The 21,962-nt window shown below is 41.6% G+C and overlaps 1 protein-coding gene across 1 annotated transcript; it reads right to left on the reverse strand.

Annotated features, from left to right (window-relative positions):
• Positions 1-1,989: 1,989 nt before the first annotated feature.
• Positions 1,990-15,222, reverse strand: zgc:158868 (uncharacterized protein LOC791147 homolog). Its single transcript, XM_041939645.1, has 7 exons — positions 14,987-15,222; positions 11,798-11,852; positions 8,342-8,538; positions 7,855-7,897; positions 6,470-6,588; positions 2,748-2,858; positions 1,990-2,205 (listed from the first exon to the last, which is right to left on the reverse strand). Exons 1-7 carry the CDS (start codon positions 15,131-15,133, stop codon positions 2,092-2,094), a joined length of 786 nt encoding a protein of 261 aa, XP_041795579.1. The 5' UTR covers positions 15,134-15,222; the 3' UTR covers positions 1,990-2,091.
• Between the last annotated feature and the right edge of the window lie 6,740 nt (positions 15,223-21,962).

Raw genomic sequence — 21,962 nt, forward strand, 5'->3', positions numbered from 1 at the left:
TGCATTAGTCCATTTTGGTTAGTTTTTATAATCTTGGGATGTTGTGGCAGAACATGTAATGTTGTGTAACATGCATATTTAGACAGACACAGAGCAACATTAGCATTCATTTGGAGTGGTGTTTGTGTCCACCTGATGGTCATAGTCCAATATTCAATCTCTTAAAGCTTGTAAATCATGTTGCCTCCAGTGACATAACTTGACCAATCTGCCTGTGCTTCGGGAATAGAGATTTTCAGGAGAAAGCTTACGTTATGAATTAGATCAAAACAAAATGATGGTATATACATTAAGTGGATGTTTTAGTAAAAGCTTAGTGTGTGGCTGTTGCCACAGTGAAAGTGCAAATTTAGTTAAAAAAAAAAAACCACACAGACACACACACATACACACACACATGCACACACCGGGAGTGTATACAGTATGACAATAAAGCTTACTGATTACAGAAATATATTGTGTAATTTCCACTTTTGCCCTGTAGGGGGCAGTATTAACTAAAGAAGTGAAAGTCTGAAGTTTCAGATGTGGAACAGAATTTGCTGTTTCCGTGTCAGGAAATTCCAATGTTGATTGAGTTTCATCTCAGCGCTCACTGGATTTTCCTGGCACCTGTGCAGGCTGGGGGACCCCTCACTGCTGGACTGCCATCTCTGCAGAGCAGTATAGTGTTCAAATACAGCAAAGCGTTTGCTTCTGTTGTATCTCTGATCTGTTGTGCTGCTAAAGATGCTTTTACTCCATTACACTGTCTCAAACACAAGAGATAGGCACGTGTCCAGAAACTAAGCAAGGAATTTTTAATATTCATAATTATGTCATCAGTACTGTATAATCACTTGAAACTAAGAACTGGTGTGTTTTTGGTAGCTTAGAATGAGCTTAGCTTCATATCTATCCACAGAGTCAGCCATGTTGTACCTTTGTGTTTCTACAGTGGCTAAACAGCTGCTTGTAAGGTTTTGCATAACCTGAAGGCCAGCGCTTGGAAAGGTAGGGGTGAGGGGAGAGGTATTCAGTTGGTTGCAGTCTGCAACTTCACCACTAGATGCCACTAAATCCTCCACATTTGTCCTTTAAACTCCATCTGAAATCACATTTCTTGTTCCTTTTTGTAGCCAAAAACAGTGTCATCATATTATTTCAGTGTATTGTTGATAGTTTTGTATTATCAAAATGAAGCAAAAAGGTAATTGGGGAGATATCAGAAATGTTTCTTTTCATGTTTCAATGTTTCATTTCTTTTCATCTCTGGGGCGTGTTCATGTTTGGGTTTGATTGACAGCAACAGTGTTGTTAGTGGTATAGGAGAATGACCATCTAACCAGTCCCAAGTGACATTTGCAGGTATGTTCATGTGGTGTTGACGTTAAAGTGACGTTAGCAGTGTACTTTTCCCCAGTGAATGTTTGTTTAATGGCTTTATGTAACAAGTAAAGGTGCGTAAACTAATGTGGGTTGTTGTTCAGAGTCTGGGGCTCTTGTGGTAATGTTAATGTTACTGCTTTATGCAAGGTTTGATTGACTGTATCAAAATAAGGACATCTGCATACACAGAGAACCAATGATATTCTGTGAAATTAATGCAAAACTAGGGGGCGTCGTGAAACCTAAAAATACAAAATTAAAATTTCTCCATTACTCCTACTGTGACTTGACGACTTCATAATGTGACCACACCGCAAGAGATGGAGGACAAAATGTGCAAAATTGCATTCTGAGGTACTGCTGAAGCTAAATTGAGGCCTCGGCAGTCTGAGTTGGACAATGGTGATGGAACGTAAAATATCTGAACATTTCCAGATAGAAGCTGTGCACAACTTAATGCATACGTACAGTTTTGGTTTTGCAATCCGAAAAAACTAAATTGAAATTATTTCCAAAATGTGACCTAAGATGTTGCATGATGCATAATAGTCAAAGTGTTCAATGTCTCCAATAAGAGAAATTAGAGACAACATTAATTTGCTAAAAAGCTTTTAATTGCACTACAAGATGTCAGACATCACCTTGGTATACTATATCTTTTATTTGTATCTATATGCAAAAAATATTGATTTGGTAGGCCTGGCTTGGTCGTTATGGTGACTGCTACCATGGAATTCTGTTGCCCTCCCAGTCCAGAAGCATCCCACAGTCTTTGTTGCTGAGTGATGACATCACACTCATCAGGCCATATACGCTTTCCTGTGTGGACAAGTGGCCCTAGAGGAGACAACAAACACAAGAAAGAGGAACGTCAGTCGAGTTTAAGGAGAAAAACGGATGCATTCTTCATTTCTGCCGGGAATATATCAGTTATTCATTCATTTCCAGTTCTTGTATTGCATTAACTGAGCTGTAGTAGTGGTTTCCTGTGACCCACCAATGTTGACTACATTGTATAACCTACAGGAAATGATTGCTGTGGTAGTGACAGAGTCAAAGTGAATCAGCACAGCAAACAGTGGGGTTTGCCAAGCTTTTCTGCTTCCTTATTCCATTTTCAGTTTTGCTAGTTACTTTGAAAACAGCTGTATGACTGATTGAAGTAAATGCAGTCAGTTACTTTTCACCACTGATGGACTCTGGGAGCTGCTGCGTAAAGAGTTGAGCTAGTTCAACCAGAAAGCTTGTTTACGGTTTACGTTGTGGCACAGAATAAACTTAGTTTGTTGCAGCAAATTATCTTTTCTTGTTCATACAAAGCTGCTGAAATTCCACATGTGACCGTTGCCATTTAAAAGCTGAGCTCTGCGTCACCTCACCTCTTTTCCTCCCATGTCAGTGCGGACCCAGCCAGGGTGGAGTGCTGTCACCAGTATGTTGTTTATCTTGAAGTTCTCAGCCTGACAGCGAGTCAGCATGTTCAACGCTGCCTGGTGAACAAGAGGACAAACCATTTGTAGGTAAAAAAAAAAGGCTTAAATTGCATCAGTTTTTATGTTTTATTATTAATTATTACTCAGAAAATGGCCTTTTCATTCTAGGTACCACATCACTATCTGATCTAGATTTTGTTCTTTTGTAACTTGTTGGTTGTTCATGCTTAGCCAAGACAAATAGTGCTGACAGGGACATATTTGCTTACTGAACTGCAGATACAGACATGACAAACTTGAATGTACTGACAAATGTGCTCTTTCAACTCTGGACTATACCAACCTGTTCTCATTCCCAGCCCTTGAAATGCCGGCGCTTTGTCACTGCAATCTGCATATCATACAGATGCAGTGTCCCATGGCGTCTGTATGAGACACACCAGGCTTTCAACTAATCCCAATGTAAACCCATCCGTGACGATATTTAGACGCTCAGAGGAGCTGCTCCGGCTGTCCAACACGCTCTCATACCAGCGATACACAAAGCCTTCCTGCCAGATCGCCTCCCTAAAACGATGGCAATGTTCTGAAACAGTCACAGTTTTGTTTGGGTTTAGCACCAAAACTACTTGGTTAGGTTGAGGAAAAGATGGTTCATCTTTTCCTCAACCTAACCAAGTAGTTTTTGTTTTCACTTTTGGTTTCCGGGTGAGGGTGGTGTCCATGAATCACCAGGACCTCTTCCCTCTTTATACTCCATCACCTCTGAGCGTCTAATATTGCTGTGGATAGGTTTACAGTAGAGCTAGTTAAAACCCTGGTGTGGCTCATACAGACGCACAACATACTCCTTACCAGGGATCATGAAGAAGTGTCATATTTGACATTCTGGGAAAGAGACCAGGCTCTCTATACAGGTACATTTCTGTTTTCAGGATCACACAACAAGTGAAATCCTATGACCCCCAGGGAGCTTGTAGAGAAAAAGAGAGAACAAAGGGGAGCTGGGGTTTCATTGAGACACACTCGACCAAAGGTAGCTGAAAGCTGGGTCCGTGGGCAGAGCTCATACACAGATGTGAATACCTGGAGGATTGTGGGAAACTTAAAGGAGTCTGGGAGACTGAGTTCAGTAGCTTAGATTTCATAATAAAAGTTTCAGTCAAACAGTTTTCCCCTGTGGGGTTCCCATGGTAACTACACTTTGTTGTTGAAAGAATTTGACAATTTAAAAATTACACTCACTGTATTCCTCTTAAGCATGATTTACACAGCATCTGAAAGCATTCACAGACATTTTTAAATACAATCTGGATACAAGATGCATTTTAACGTAAGGTGTGAAGGGGGTGAAAAGCATGACCCCATCAAGTTTTCATTTTATCAGTGCTTCATTATTTCAACTTCCTTCACTCTGGGCCACTCTGAGGTTTATTTCCTGTATGCATCTTCCACAGAATTGTCATTATTTCGTCATTAACAATGAATGAAATGTTATTTCAAAAACAGTGTGTCCAGCACATAGGCCTATAAAGTCACACACACACACATACATATATAATGTATACACACACATATTACTTGTGGGTTTTAGAATTTACCTGCAGAACACAGGTGTATATTATGATATGACAAATGGCTGCTTTCCATCTAGGTGTGTCCATTACAGGGCCAGTGCATGTGTGCATGATTTACTCAGACACTTGAGTGGAATGAAGCCAACATTCGTGTAATTAGTTCCACTTGTGCTTATCCTGTTGTGTGCTACGAGTTCATATAAAAAAAATGGTGTAACTAGCTGCGTCCCATTAGCATATTAATCAGTGCTGTGAGTGTGGATAAAATGCTCCAAACTCCAAATACAAAACGACTCCAGGACTGGTGATGTAGGTGAGGGATCAAAACCAGTTAGCCAAACAGCCGTATGAATCCGGCAGGGAGCGGGTAAGAATCAAAGTCCAACAAAGCTGGCAAAGTCCCGGGAAACAAAACAAAATCCAAAAATCACAGGTAGAGTAAACACAGAGAAAGGCTAATTAGGGACGCGTGAAACTAATCAGCTAAATCAGCAGGAAGTAATACAATAAATAACACAGGAGTGAACTTTCAAAATAAAACAGGAAATAGACTGCAAGTAAACCCCAGGGCCATGGCATAAATGTCACTTAACCATCTGGATCCTTCTTCCTCTCATGTTCTACCACTGCTCATTTTGTTTTATTGCAGTTTGCCTGCCAGATCTTCCTGTTCTTTTTATACTAGAAACACCACCATGGTTCAATTTCATCTGGACTGAGACCACCTCCCTTTGTTGTTTACCAAGGTTGGGCTGGTTAGTCTGGACCATGCTCTGGGGAGGTTTCCGTCTTGTAGTACTCTTCTTTTTGTTAGGCTCAAACTGAAAGGTCCAAAAGTCCGACGTTCCACATAACAGTTAAAATTTTAAAGGCTCTGAGCACTCACTCCAGCACTTGAATTCATTCCTCCTATTAAACCACTACTAAGGTAATGTAAGGTCGCCACACTCGCTGGTGGACCATGACTGTAACTGTAACATATTGTCATCCAGAGCACTTGGCCTGACAACATTCTCCAGCTGTAGCTGTATTTGTCTAGCTGATGGCATAATTAAAAACTGGATGCTGTAAAAATGTGGCACAGTCCGATCAAAACATCTTTTGACTTTAATTGATGTCACCCACAGAAGACAATTCACAAAAGTGTACCACGACCCACAAATATTTCACGATCCACAAACCACATTAAGTCAGATCCATTTTCACGTAAAGGTCCAGGTTTTACAAAGAAAACAGTCTCTGCACAAAACATGTAAAGTCATTTGTACGCATTTGTGGACCCATTCACACATGTGAAACGGGTTTTACATATTTGTGGATCACTTCCTGTCAGTTTGTGGGCCATGTGATATTTGCTACTTCGGCAGAATGTTGTCCAGTTGGTACCGCAGCACATCTGTCGAAAAACACTCACAAATATGAGGTACATTTAGCAGCTGCACAAACAGGTGGAGACATTACTTCAGATGAACTGATGGAAGCACTGTCTGTAGTGGAGGAAGGCTAAAAAAGGAGTCTGCCAGCATCTGTATCCAGGACGTTGAGCATCTTTAAGTAACCCAAAGAGTTGTTATTCAGGACTGGGCATCGTTTTCTCCAAGTGTTGTGCTTGTACTTATGCTTGTGCTTGCTTACTTACTAATGTTAGGTCACGCGGCCCACTACTTTGGGATGAAGCTACTTACATTTGTAAAACCAATATCATTTTTATATGAAATTAAAATACGTGTCTACAGAGTTATGCATTTTGCAGCTGGTCCTGTATTTTTGTAGACACAAATAAATAAAGGAATAAAAGTTTGTGTATAGTGAAATATTTGTGAATCATGGTACACATTTATGGATGTGTTATGGTCCAATAAAATCTTCAATAAGTGCCCAACTGAAATCATTGAGCCTTTAAAAAAACGTGAATATACAAATATATGAGTGGGGTTTAATATTGATCTACCTGATAAAGCCAAATTAAATGTCTTCATCTTCCAGAGATAATTCTTGCAGATTAAAAAAAGGACAGTGCTGTTATTTAAGATTCACCATAAATAATGCACTTAGCCTATAAAAGTCAGATTTTGTGTAAACTGACAGTACCTTGCTGGTCCTATAAGGGTACATCTGTGCCATGGTGAAGGTCTCTGGACATTTCTCTATGGATGAGATGACGGTGGAGATGTTGATGATGGCTGACCTCCGGCAGGACATTTTATCACCTGAGAGAGCGAGAGAGACACAGAGAAAGACAAACGAAATGGTAATAATAATAATAATTCAATCTTGAATCTTGAATCTCTTGAATATCGCTCACTAATTATAGTTTGGGGATGCAGCTTCCCTTTCAAGAATTTTGGAGATGAATTGTGAATTGCAAATAGGCTGGTAATTGTTTTTGGCCGGGCCTAAGCCGGCTTTTTCAGTGTTTTTTTTTTTTTTTTAGGCAGCTTTCAGTGAAAGGGGAACTGTGCCATTGGACAGAAAGGAGTTGATAATGGACGTTATCAGGGAAATGATCGGGGGCAAGCATGCTTTAGCAAGGGCTGTAGGGACTGGATCGAAGTGACATGTGACAAGCGTTGGATTTAAAATGAGTTCAAAAATATTATTTTCTCTTTAAAGACTGAAGAGTGGATGATGTTAAGCTGGTCTGCATGATGTTGAGCTGCATGACGTTGCATGAGTAGAAGTGATTTTTGAGGTGGAAGCACTGCAACCTTTTCACTGTGAAGAGTGGTTTAGTTTTCCTTTCATCTATATTGATAAAACTATAATATGAGGTTTTAGCTATTGAGAGAGCATATCTGTGGTGAAGTGTGGTCTCAATACATTTGTTAATGAACAGCAAGTCCAGTCTTGGTGCAGAGCTTCTCCAGGCGCCAACTTAAAGTCTTGAGCTGACGTAGTTCAGGCGTGTACCAGGGAGCAGAATGGGCGTGGTCATTGTCGGAGTCCATTAGAGCCAAGTGTGAAGGGGTGTGAGCAGGAACAGGGTTTGAGGTGATTAAGATGACCTTGATGTACTGAGCAGCAGGTTATTGTTTTGGTTTGAGATGGGTAGCTCGCCACGTGTGATGCCAGGACGACAAACCAAGTCAAGGATGTGGCCCTTGGTGTGGGTTGTTCTGCAGCATTCAGATCCACAGCAAAACACCTTATCCAAGGCACTGTTTTGCTCCTCCCTCGTGTGCTTTTAAGTTGTTGCAAGGAGGAATCCCAGTTCCGGCAGCAATGCTTCCCTGTTCTAGCCTAGCTTTCCATAATTCGTTTTGCCGCTCTGCTGCAGCTGTTCTGTTGTGCTGTTAGTCGAACTCGTCAAGCCTTCCCCTCTGTGCAGTACTACTATGCGAAACATCCATGCATAATAACACAGCATGAGGCAAGAAACTATAAGTGTCCATTGATTCTCTGCTATTTTCAGTTTCCCCATAATGCCTATATCTGACATACAAATTCAAGTACGACATGACAGAAAACATATTTACCACTGTCCTTCTCTGCTGCTCTCTGGAGGAGTGGAAGAAGCATCTAAAAGGAAAGAGGTGATAGTTTACTGACTCAGGATAAATGCTCCTGCCTCGTGTGCTTTAAGTTGTTGCATAATTACACAAACCTCACACTGATTCTGGGCAGTGGTGTGTATGTCAGTACAATGTATTTTATCCTGTAACTGATTCAACTAGTATTAATGTAATGTAAATTCTTTCATTCCTTTAAAAAGTGCTGACCACCATCTGTTGCAGTTTTTGTTTTTTTGGAATTGTTTTGCATTCTGTTACTGACACAGATACACGATGACTGCCAATACCAGATGTGCCTGTCGGGGTTTTCCTCTATCTTATGGTCAGGTGATCCAAGGAATGCAGCTCTTTTCATCATCATCACAATGCACTGTTATCTGTTTCTGTCAGTGTACCTGCATCTGTGTGTATGCACTCTAAGACAGCACAGAGAAGTGTAAGACAAACCTACCTTCACAAGGAGAAATGGTCCCACCACATTGGTTTCGTATACCTCCATCATGTCCTTTTTCCCGGTGACATCTAACAATGCCGGTACGGCCGGTTTGTTGATAGCCGCGTTGTTGATGAGGAGGTTCAAACCACCAGCCCCAATCTGCTTGCTCACAGCTTGGACAGCAGCCGAGATACTGTCCTCATCTGACATGTCTGCAGACAGGCACGCACACATGCAGGGTCACTTCATTGTCAGAGGGATATTCATATCAATGTTACCAAATTCCTGTGAGATAAAATGCATATGGATATGTGTGTTTGTCGTTAATATCGAAATAAAAATGGGTTCACCTAAAAGAACACCTTGCACATTCGAGCTGTCGGATGACCATGGCTGGCATCAATGAATGAATGGATTCAGTGTCATTCAGAAACACATTTTATTGCATTATAAGTCAGCTGTGCAGTGGCTGCGACAGCAGCAGCGGCAGCAGCAGCCACTGGTAAACTTGCACTTCCAAATTTTGAACTTTAATTTGACCCTTATTTTAACATTGCGGCCCTTGATCATGGTTTTAATGTACAAAGATCACTCATTTTTATTCGTAGCGCCACAGAACCTAAAGGAACAGACACCCATGGTGGCACCGACCCTCACCCGGTCTGCATGATTCCCCCAACTCTGCATAGGTGGTCCGTAATACCACTTTGTACCTCAAGCCGAGGTAGTCTCATAGTATATCTCAGATGAGCTTAATTGCCAGGTTAACTCGTCGTGAAACATGCATCGCCAACTTTGGTCTGGTCAAAATAGAAACTGAATTCACAGAGCAGCTGCTGATGCTCAGTCTTCCTCTCACTCATCTCCCACCTCACGTCTCTCCTATCCCGCCCTGCTGTGTCTTCGTCGTCCCAGGAGTTCGAGCCCTGGTCAGAGTCGCTGTAAATCACCTCAGGGCTGTTTTCCCTGTCGTCAAACTAGCCTCCTTCATTCTCAGAGGCCGCTGTCTTTCCCGATCCGGCCCTGTTCACCGGGAGGCTGCTAAGCCCAGTTCTGCTGCCTGCTGTGTACAACAGCCCAGTGCTCCGAGAGTTTCCGTCAGGCCAGACTTCAGTCACTTAACCATGCAGCTAATGGCCTTATTAACAGTCTGGGGAGAGGAGGAGGTTATTGGTGACTTTCAGGAGGGCCATTTCTGTATGGAAACCACATTGAAATGGTCCGAACGGGACATCAGAGGTGAGGTGGACTTTGAGTTTTGCTTGAAACAACATGTACTGGTATTTTGGCAGAAAGGGGAGACTGGAGATGGGCCAGAAATGAATCCAGATGTCAGGGTTTAGTCCAGGTTTTTTGATAGATGACAGGTCTGCTTACTGTGCCCAGAGTCAAAACTAAACTTCGAGTAGTAGCGTTCAGTTTTTATGCAACGTATAAACTCCCAGATCTGGAGCAGATCTCAGCTCTTTGGCCTCAGGGCCAAAGAGCTGAGATCAGGGCCTCAGCACCAACCACTGCAAGGACCCTATTGTAATTCAAGTAATTATTATTCTTCCTATGCCAAAATGAGTCATTTGTTTTAGGAGCTAAATGTGCTCAAAACTCATGAAACTTTGCACACAAATCAGAAGAGTTGAAAAATTCTCTTCTTTATGAGTCTTGCACATGGATGTGCCAAACTGGCTTGATAGCACCTCCAACAAAATTTACAGTGTCCAGTCGCTTAATTTCCAGCAGGTTGGACAAGTTTTGCAGGGACTCTCTGCCTTTAAATACTGAGGTACATTCATGGTTGGGGGTGGGTGAGGGTGGTGCAGAGTTGCACCAGTCTGGCCTGGAATCTATGAGTGGGGTTTTTATCTTCCCTGTATAACTGTGTCATCTCTGTGGCGGGACAAGTGTTGACAGCGTCCGGGCAGTCCAGCCTAAATGAGGCTACACGTAACTGCACACCCACTGCTGATTCTATGTGCTGGAAGGTAAAATGATCCAGCAAATACAGCACCAACACATTGTACTCAGCTGTTGACGATAGCTGGCATAGTTGGAGGAAAATTCTACACAAAGTACAGTAGGTCAAAGTTAAACCAGGAAGTAGTTCCACCAAGTCGAATATGTTGTAGATGTTCATAATGGGCAGTCTTACTAATAACTTAATTATTAGCCTTTGAATCAAATTGTTTGATCCTAAGTTTAATTTCAGTGGCCTGTCTGAAATGAGGAGTGAGCTTAAAAGTGCCTTTCCTTGATTATTTTTATTTAGAATTTAATATTTCCTGCTTTTTCCTTTTAAGATGAAGTTGGATGAGGTTTTCCTGCTGCACATGGAGAAACCTCACTGAGAGGACACTCATGTAGCGTCTCACCCTTTGAAAACATGAAGTTATTTTGAGTGTGAAGTTAAATGTTATAGATTTTAATAGTTAAGCCAAGCCGTAGTGCAGGGTGGGGAAAGTAGCTGAGATGCTCATGTGTTGCTGCATGTGCACCCTGATAACACATGCAGGATTGTGGAGAGTGACTGTGTTGCAGTGCAGTATTGTGTACCCCTCTTTAGAGGGTGTAGTTCCCGTGTGGTGTGGTCTGTTGTGGCGTGTGTCCACACACCTCTTTTAGGCCCTCAGATGTTTCGACACGAAACAGGAAAGTGTTGTAACTTGCGTGTACATGGTCACATTCGCCCCAGACTTAACATGTTTATCAAGAGTCCCGGCCTGAAGACATCAACATGTCATAGTCATAGCGCCACATGCTGGCAAGAGGAAATGACAGATTCTCCCCTTGATGTGCTCCTCCAAGCAGGTTGACCGGATCCACCTCAAAAGAAGTCTTAAGACCTTGTGATGCTTTGTTGTAAAGACTGTGAGCTTTCACTGAAGGTAACAAATATACATTATCCAATCTGCCACAAACTTCACATTTGGTAAGAGTCCCAGCCTTAAGACATCTACAGGCCAATATTCTGCCGTAGTCATTACGCCACCTACTGGCAACAGGATGTGAGTCTTTGGTTTTTTTGTATTGTCAACTCCTTCATGTTTGCTCTGGACTTGATGAAAACCCATTTGTTACTGATGGAGACAGCTGCCACACATGGCTCCAAACTGTTCATCCATCACATGATTGTTTCTTTTATACATATCTAAGAGGGTCATGCTAACCTTTCTTGGACAGACGATTCATACAGTCTAGCTAGTGTCTAGCTGGTGCGACAGGTTATGCAGGGAGGACTGAGGTGTATTCACAGGTGTGGATGGGTGGATGAACTCATTATGTATAATAGTTCAAAGTCGTTTCATGTGTTTGGGGTGAAACTTTAAGGCCATTTAAGGACTCTCGCTGAAGCATTATGGAAAGCATAAATGACTAATTCAAGAGCATGACACTATTACATAACATGTAATAATTCACTTCAAGCATGTATTTAAGTTTATTGATATGCACTTATAAAAGTGAGTGTGTCATGTTTACCTAGCTTGATTATAGTGATCTTTCCAGGATACTGAGTGGCGAGGGCTCTCAGGGCCTGAAGGGAACAGAGAGATATGGAGGGTGAAAGAAATATAAGATGTTATATGAAGAACGGACAGACAGAGACAGACAGAGAGAGGTAAGGAAACACTGCTCACTCATTGCATGGTGCATTGATGTGGTGCTCTACCACATCACTGGCAAAGCATTCACAGTAATGATCAACAGTTGGTGTGGATTACATATGAGCAGAAGACAAAAAACAGCTAACTACACACAATTTGTTTTGGTAAGAACCACACATGAAACGGTCATCTGTCACTGACCCGGATAAGTTGTTGGGCTGTTCCATTACAGCTGCATTTGTTGCATGAGGTAAATGAGCCATGCTAACTTGTTGACTTATGCCAAGTCCACATGTACATTGGTCTTTTTCAAAATGTAGCTTCTTCTATGTGTTTTGTCCACGGTCAAGATATTTTCTGCCTCCAAACGGGGTTGTGTTTACCGTGTTCACGATAAGAGTCTAGGTGAGCACCCCCGCCTTCTTGTAGTACTCATGACCTCATGTGTGGGAATTTTCTGGAAGCTCTGAGTTCACAGGTTGCGATGTGTTTGCTGACATTTTCAGAAATGCACAAGGTCATGGAACTTTTCGCTCTGTCATTGTGACTTTGCGTTTCCTGCATTACATTAACCACTGGCTAGCTTGCTAATCTGTCAGCATCGGTGACTCCTCGACAGCAACAGTGCCTATTGGTCGTGATCTCACGACTGTATTACAAGAGCTACAAGAATATCTTGTGCAGGACATCCCATGTCATAACCACTAAGTCACAAGTTGCATTTGAAGGCAGCAATTCCATTCCAAGTCCATTTGCAGTGTTGATGTGGGAATAAAAGAGTTTTTGGCTTGTGACTACAGGGTGTGTTCCATTATCTCCTTTGTTTGAGTTCAGAGTGTGCGACGTTATCTCCACTGTTTGACAAACGAGTGTACACATTTATAATGTAATGGTGGACGTGGCCAAAATAGTGCTGATGCTAAGCTTGCTAACACAACTTTCTACATGTTTACACATAAATGTACAGTTATACTTGCCCTACAATGAGGAAAAGAGGTGTCAGAATGCCCTGCGTAGGTCACTGCTACATAATCAGACACTCCCACGAAACTCCACCCATGTCGCCAGTTTTGGACGAGACCCGGGACAAAAAGGGGAAACACTCACTTTATGAAATACCCGTGTACGCGTGGACTGGGCATTACATTTGCTGCTAAAATTTGGAACAACCATCCAATCGCTGAGGGCCCACTCCTGTTCCACTCTCAATATGCTTGGACCACGTTACTGTCCAGGGTTACGTCTTTTCAGTCGATTCAGATTGGTCTGTTGTGATTTTAGTTTGTTATATGAAAGCTAACATTTTTACCAATTCAACACTTTGTTCAAATGAACCTCCTCCAACCCTGACTCCAAAAAAGTTGGGATGCTAATGTAAAACATGTGCTGATGATGTAAAACAGAACAGAATGTGAGAATTAGCTAATCCCGACATATACTCAGTTGAAAACAGTACAAAGACAATATATGTACTGTTTCAGCTTTATTGATTTTTGTAAATATCTGCTTATTCTGAATCTGATGCAGCAGCACGTTTCAGTCAAGTTGGGACAGGAGCAACAAAAGACTGAGAAATCTGTGGAACGCTCCAAAAACACCTGTTTGGATCATTCCACAGGTAAACAGGTTGATTGGAAACAGGTGATAGTATCATGATTGGGCATGACAGGAGCATCCTGGAAAGGCTCAGTAGTTCACGAGCGAGGTTCACCCCTTTGTGAACACATGACTCTATCACAGATATTACTACATAGGCTCGGGAACAATTTGTTAAATCATTATCTGTAAACGCAGTTTGTTTGATTGCACTACTTTTGGCTAGTCCAGGAGCAATCAAGTCACCTAAAACCTCTGTTTATGTACCACTAATATGCAATAGCAAAATAATTTTCAGGCAAACCCTAAAAAAGTGGAAAGCCACAAAAATGTCCATACTGGATGTTGACTGACAATTTATTTCACTTAATGCTTGTCTCCTGGTGACTCCTAATTCCAGTCTGAAAGGACAAAAGGACAGGCAGACAGACAGACAGACAGGCGACTGAGCATTTGCTGTCCTGGTCCACTTTGGAACAACCTTCTAGAGGAGATTAGGACGGCTACGTCTATTTTTTCTTTTTAAGACCCTTTTATTCTCGAGCCTTCCTGTGATCTTTTGTCCTCTCTTCTCACACCATTTGCTTTTACTGTTTTATCATTACATTTTATTACTGTGTTGTTTTGTTGATGGTGGTCCTTATTGTTTCCATTATTCACACTTTCCTGACTCCTGTTTGATGTTTTTATCCCGTAAAGCGCTTCGTAAACCTTGTTGTGGACAGGTGCTATATCAATAAAGTTTATTATCATATTATAATTAATATTACTTTTCCTTACGAGACTGTGCTCAGAGAAGCAAGTGCCCCGAAACAATGTTTCTGTTACCTTGACAAAGAGCGCATTTTAACTAAAATCATGACCTAAATCTAGCCAAACTTTCACCATAGCGTTAAAGTCTGGGAGGAACTGACAGGTGGCGTTATTCTGCTGATATGGCCGTCCGATCAGAAAGCACAACAATGGTCAATGGTCACAAATGTTAAGAAATTGAAAACATAGTGTAGTGACATAGTGACTTGAAGCATGAGTTTGATTTTGTATTTAGTATTACCCAATCCAAGTGTTTTTGTATCATAACCCCGACCACCTCCCTAAACTTCAGTGCAGTTCAACAATGCAGCACTTTGTGGACAGAAACATTGCCTCTGCCCACAGCCCATGCAGCAATAATGTTGCCTTTTGGGGAAAATAAATCCAATGAATGAAACATCTTGAATAATTCTAATCATATAGCCTTTGGAACAAATTCTCCGTGCTTGCAACAATCCCTTCAGCCCCACAGAGCTAGATTATGATCATTAAATGCTGCTTCATAATAAAAAAAAAAGTATTGCCCCTGCACATAGGTCCAGGGTCCATGCCTCACAGAGAAGCCAGAAATCAGCTCCCACACTTTTCTGTCAGCAGGTGTGTGTCAGCAGTGGATCCGAGAGCTATGTCAAGTATTCCTGTGCGACTGTCTTACCTCAGCCCCGCTCCCCTCTGGCTGTCTGCAGCAGGCATAGATTCGAGCCTCGGGTCCTGTCTTCTCTGCCAGCTGTTTCACCAGCTCCAAACCAATGCCTCTGTTTGTTCCAGTCACGAAAATGTTGCCTCCCAGTGTCTCTGACATGTTAGCTGTCAAAGCTCAGCAGCTGTCTGACTGCTCTCTTGTGACTGTGACTGTACTTATGTGAAAGCATGGTGTTGCTGTAATGCTTGTCCTGAGTGCGTCATGCACTTGATATAGGTGTGTACTGTGCAAGAGGGCGTGAGGAAGCTTCTCACCTCTCTGTGTGTATAAACACATCACCTATGGCACATATACTGTATATTTGAATGACCTTTGGACGACACCTTCGTTTTCTTTGTGAATCCAGTCTTTTTTCAGCCTGCGCTGCAGTGTCCTTGTTTGATTTGTAATGTATTTTCTTTTCCACTGAACGACATCGGACTGTCGATAAAGATTTACTCAAACCAAAAGCTGCCAATCTTCTCACGTCCCATGCTGATCCTTCGTGCTTGCTTGGCTGACACCGCATGGTTACTGCAGCCAGATTTCAACAGTTTGGTCATTCAGAGCATGCAAAATGCTTTCTGCGCTCTCAGAGTGGAATCTGACGCAGTCCCACACAGAATGAGCTAATCTGTGACAACGTCAATACTCAGAATATGTGGAAAGTGTGTGGTTAACTGCAGCTGCAGACATATGAAGTTACCACATTGCCAGGAACTAAATAATTCTTCCTCTTCCTATCTCCAGGGACACTATTTTAACTAAGGACAGCCAAACATTATGCACTGAAGTGTCACAACTAGCCAGATAAGGAAAAAGCTGTCATCTTTTCCAGTCAAGTGCCTGCTTGTTGCCATTTACTGTTGAACTAGTAATATAATAACACTGTAAATTACATTTATGTGGAGCTGCACTAATCAATATTTGCATATCAACAATAGTCCAAATGACCATCTGTATTGTTTAAAGAATTGCTCATAGTGATGAGCCAATAGAGCCTGATCGACTCTGCAGCTCTCCTCAGTTCTATGGAGCCATGTAGCATCCATTAGGTTAAATCTCAACACTGTCTGCTGTTTTCAGTGCCGGGAGATGGTGGAGATACTGGGACCAGTTTTAATCCCCTCTTGTTCAAGTCAAGTCAGTTTCATTTATATAGCACAATATCACAAATTATAGTTTGACTCAGCTCAACTTGCAATCTGTCCAGCATGCAACACCCTCTCCTTTGACCCTCGATTCAGATAAGGAACAACTCCCCTCATAAAAACTTTAACGAGAGAAAGTGGAAGAAACTCCTGGAGGTCGATGATGCAGATCCAGTCATCTGGAGGAGGCGCTGACAGCGAGGGGAGGGAGAGGTTGCTTCAACACAGAGAGGACGAGGAGGAGAAAACCAGGAAGGGAGAGATAGGTGGGAGAGAGGAGAGAGACGGCTTGCGGGTAACAAAAACAAAAGAAGGAAAGAGCAATGCAGTGGTTATCAGAAAAAGTATGCTGTTGTTGTTTTTTTCCTTGTCGGCAGGACAAACATGGCCTATCGGTGGAAGAGATTCAGTGACTGAGAACGACGTGCTGGAAGGACAACAGAAGCATGTTCGTCCTCCACCATGACCCATTAAAACACTAACAAAAAACATTATATGAAACTAACCCCACTGTTAATAAAAGACAAAGAAACAACGAAAACATGTTATACAACTGTTACACAACACGAAAATTAACAAATTACATCTGGTGTGTTTTACTTCCAGCCTTAAATAAATGTGTGTTGATATTTCGGAATTAATGTCCGCCTTTCCTTTCCTATCATGTCCCACTATCAAACGGTAATGCTAACTAGGAAGTGGTTGAATGCTAATGTTAGCTAACAGTTGCAAGCGGGTTATCAAATTTGTCAGTTTACGTTGACATATGGTCCTCCAGACTTTCACCACCCACTGTCTTTTCAGTTGCTGGTCAGTCGGGAAGCGGTGAAATGATAACGATTTGTCGTTATCAAAGATTCCCTGCGTTTATAGGATTTTCAACCTGGAACACAGCTGCACAATGTTGAAAGAACACCGTTAGAGAACAAACAAGAGCGTAAAGTAGGGTTCCAGTCAGCTGCCAAAAGTCCTGCTGCCACCTACTGACATAGTTGAGTATTGCACCCAGAATAACGAGTCTACAGAACAGTAAAAATAAGACTGAATAAAAGTCTCTCAAAACCTGCAGCAATAGTTGGAAAACATAAAATTATTATGCCTTAATTATTATATCTTGATGAAGTGATACATGTGTCACAACAACATTATTCATTAAGTATTTGAGCTTCCCACGTCAGAGGAAAATGGCCGCTGTGTGAATACGGCCGCTCTAACCCTAAAAAAAAGAAAATGCAATGATAAATATTAGTGCTACTGCTTATGAGTTTTTTTATGGCACCATTCAAAACATGGACACAGTGTTTCAGCCAATTCAAACAATATGAAGCAATGAAGAATCAAGGTAAAAACCTAATCGAGCATGAACAGTTTAAGGCAAAATAACCAATAAGCAAAAGAACAAATAAAAGTAAGAACACACTCAGACAATTACAACACCAGATAAAAGCCTGGCCAAGACATAGAAACAAATAGCAGAGGATAAAACACACAAAAACATTAATAGTATGGGGAGATTTTTGAGAAATTAGTTTCTGTGCATAAACAAGGAAGTTCTGCCAGTTGAATGAAGACAGAAGGATGTGGGCTGACTTACCTTGAGTATCAAGATACATACAGCATGCCGTCCGACGTCGCTTCGGGATTGAAGTACCTGTGTTTGAACGCACGCAGGCCATGCAGTATAACATTATCCCTGCAGACATTTATTTGGTTGTTTGTTGGACACAAGCGTCCATCAACCGTGCTAACCAGTTTTACAGTATCGTCTGTAGATGAATCCTGCAACCAATTCACATGCTAAATGTGGCATGTTTTTATAATAATTTTATTTCATGGCTCACCTTTTTTATGGCAAACACAATTCAGATAAACTCTAGTTTAACCCAATCGTTGACCGTGTGTGCCCGGCCTCCATGTACTCACGCACAGATTTTCCCGAAAATGGAAATGTAGATATCAGTATCATCAGTTTTTAATGGCAAAGTAACACATTCATGGCTGCTATATGCGAGCAAACCATATAATGTACAGACTCCTGGAATGTTTGAGAGGCCAGTTTCAATGAAAATAAGTTCCATAAATCAGACCATTCAAATTGTTGTCATATTTTCAGCCATAATCATAGTGTTGTCAACATCCCTTCAACAGTACAATACAATACAACTTCAAAACCCCACACTTCTGGGGAAACTGCATTTGAGTGAGAACGAGTCTGGTCTCACCCCTCACATTTGAGCCTGTGGACAGAACATGTAAAAATACATTAACATATATGATGCCTGTGCATACAGCACCCAGATCCTCACACTAACCTTAGCCACATCCCACTACTGACTAACTTCAACAAGTAGCTGATGTGAAAGGGAACCTTTCCTGCACTGTTTCAAAATGAAACATGTGGTACCATATGATATGTCTATATGTATTCCACATGGCCACATGTTTCCCCATATAGAGCCAGTAAGTAGCCATGGCAGGAACCTCATTATGTCTCCCTGGAATGAGGAAAAGGTTTGCAAGCCAAACAAGGTCTTTTTTCTGTTTCTGTGGCCACCAGATCCTCCCGAGAACACAAATAGACAACTGTGTCAACAGTCAGACCTGCTTAACATGTTTCCACCATGAACTAACCAGGGCTGGCTTGATGACTGCACATTTCTTGAGGAAGAGCACAGCTGCTCATCCAACAATGAGTCTGAGTAAAAGTTGCCCTGTAAGAAAACTACTCAAGTATGAGTGAGTATTCACATTTCTGAAGAAACTGTTTGGAGTTCAGGTTAAAACAGCAAATAATTAATGAGGTCATTATGGTGCAAGTAACAGAATCATTAACTGAGTTAACTTGCCAGTGATGTTAACTTTAACCTGGAGGTCGTCCATGGAAGCTGTTTGGAAAAGGGCGGGCGCTTTTAAAAAATTACTTGACAGGTGATTGGATGAACCGTCTGTCTATCAGTCTATCGTGGTCTAACTTCAACCAATCAGATCAACAAATGATATAGCTGGAGAGCAAAACTCTTGCGGAACCCAGTCGGGAGAGGAGTGAAAACATGTTTCTGTGTGTGAGAAGCCGTCAGTGCTGTTCTTTACTCTTCTACAATGAAGACATACGCTGCAGTTCTAAACAACAAAAAGCATCAAACACTCTTGCTCTGATTTAACGGTGCTTTCTTTTGGTTTGCTTTCTTTGATTGTGATAGATGAGATGAATCCATACAAAATGTTTTGTTTTCATGTCAGTTTCCCTCCACCAGTCGTCTACTGTTTGACTGTTGTTTGCATTTGTGGTCACAGCGTTGGAGTCTAGTTCTGTCAAGGAAAGGAGGGTCAAGGAAACAACAAACTGCAGGAGCACCAGATAGCCGGGTGTTTTTTATCAAGAGTCCTGGTGACAACAAGAACTGCAGAGTGAGTGTGAAATGTTTCCCTCAGGTGCACCAGTCTGATGTTTTCTCCCCTGATACCATTTCAGGTGTTTGGTTGATACAGAGGACCAATCCAATACAAGTTTTCTTTTTATGAATCAGTTCAAAATCTATATCTCCTCATTATGAAACTGATTGAAGTAATTTTACTACATGCATATAACTACATATCACTTCTTAAAGCTGGAGGTGCTTGTACACCAACATGCACTGTGGTCTTGTGCAAATCTTAACTGTGTTTTGGTAAATATTCCACAAATTAAATGATATTGTTACAGCGGATCAGCCTCATAATGAAAGACAGGCCATCATGTTTGACTTGCCTACATGTAGAACACACAGTCACCAGTGCTGTATGACTGCTGCTGTGTGCAGATAAAGACCTGAGAGACGGCTGCAGGAAAGGACTTCACTTGTTGCACATTATGTGTGCTAAGTGTGCTTCTAGGACTGACTCTGCTTTGCTCTGTGTTGAAGCGAAGATGGTGTAGGCTGGACAGCTTTGTCTCTTGGGCTGGACGGGTGCTGCGTCATCCCCCTAAGTCCTCTGTTGGAGCGCTGGAGCCTGTTTGAGACGACACAACAACATGAGGTCAGTGAGGCTGAAGATGAGACATACGACACACCTCTCGTGTGACTGTGAGCTTTCTAGGTCGGATCCTGTGGTGCTGAATGGCTGTTCAGTCGTGTCTTGAGGTTTTGCTGTGAAGTGACTGTCCAAAGCCAGATTGAGCGTGACGACAAGGCTGATGGTTCCTGAGATGTGTGTTACCAGTGATTTCCTGTATGTATTAAGTGCATTCATTTGTGTGTGCAGAGTTTATTTTAGATTGTTGGTACATTTTATGGAAATGGAACAACTTCCACTTCAGCAAGAGGCAAGAGCAAAAAGAATAGCTGTCTAATCATGATGCTTTGTTTTTATGTGAAATTTGCCTCTTTTTCTCTCGTGTGTCAGAGGTGGTGCTGACTGATCATGAAACTCCATTTGGAAACTTGTTATTTATTGTTTAGAACTGCTCTAAAGTGTTAGTGGCTGCGGGCAACCGTGAAGTCACTGTTTTGGTGTGAGCGCCATCTCTGGGCCAACTAGGACTACTTCAGTTCTTCCCTCAGTCCATGAGGGGGAACCTCAGAGAGAGAGAGACAGATGGAAAATGATGCATCTGAGTGTTGCGGAGAAAAAACACACTATTTTGCTGAAGTCGATTTTTCGCTGTGTGTGAGATCCTTTCCTCTTAGTGGGGTGCTCTTTCACTTCAGTGAGTCTTTAACAACCTCTCTATAATTATGTGTCTTCTGCTGATGTCTAGTGCACATCTTTACAGCACAATCACCCAGGAAGAAATACAGTTACTGGCAGGACATGAAGATGCAAATGAGCTGTGCAGTTCCACATCCTGCCATGACACAAAACAAACATGACGGTTCATATTATTGAATGAAATGTGGTCTAATGTCTTTTTTTTTTTTATCAAGCTTTGTATTACTTTTAAAATGAAATGATGCTTTAAGCCCAGCTAAGTTTCAGTGCTCAGTAAACTTTGAAGTTCACTTCTTACGACTACGAGCTACAGACTGCGCCTATTGAGATCTGCTTTTGAGGGGTAAGTTAAAGCAAATATGAAGTTAAAAACATATCTAACTTGTCAGTGTTTGACAGAGGGATATGCAGGTCAACAAAGAGTCTGTGAGAGAGAAGCGCTGTCTTTGTTACCAGTCTTAACCATTAATGCAGCATAGTGTATATATGATCTTAACTGTGTGATAAGTTAGGTGTCATACAGTATGACTGTCCATATGTGCACAACCTGTCTGTAAGCTGCAGTACTGTCTGACCCAATATCTACAGTTAGACTTGATAATCTCATTACTAACATCATCAAACAGTGTGATGTAAGTAGTGATGATGTAAATACGGACAACTTGTAATAGAAAAATATTCAGATTCAGTGTCAGTGTTGTTTCCAATTATTTAGCTACGTATTAAAATACATCTGAGCTGCAACATCAACTCATGGTCTATCATATATACATTTACAACCTCTTCAGTGTCAGAACTAGCATTGGCATCCATTCCTTTCCTATTGCTCTCTCTTATTTTACGTTACTTCAGTGTGTCTTTTTTTTAGATGTGGAAGCCAAATTTTCTCACTAAAACAACTGCAGAAGCCACTGTAGTGAGTATGTATGAAAATCAAGTGTCTACATAATTTCCCTACACATTCACTGGGGTCTCAAAAATTCAAAGTTGCTCTTAAAACTTCTGTGATTACTTTGTGAGCACAGAAAAAGCCTAAAGGCGCAGGAGCACAGATGCTTGTGTCGTCCATGTCCATTTGTCTCTGCTAAAAACTTTAACAGTGTTCACTC

This window comes from Chelmon rostratus, chromosome 6, assembly GCF_017976325.1.
Source record: "Chelmon rostratus isolate fCheRos1 chromosome 6, fCheRos1.pri, whole genome shotgun sequence".
Taxonomy (NCBI): Eukaryota; Metazoa; Chordata; class Actinopteri; order Chaetodontiformes; family Chaetodontidae; genus Chelmon; species Chelmon rostratus.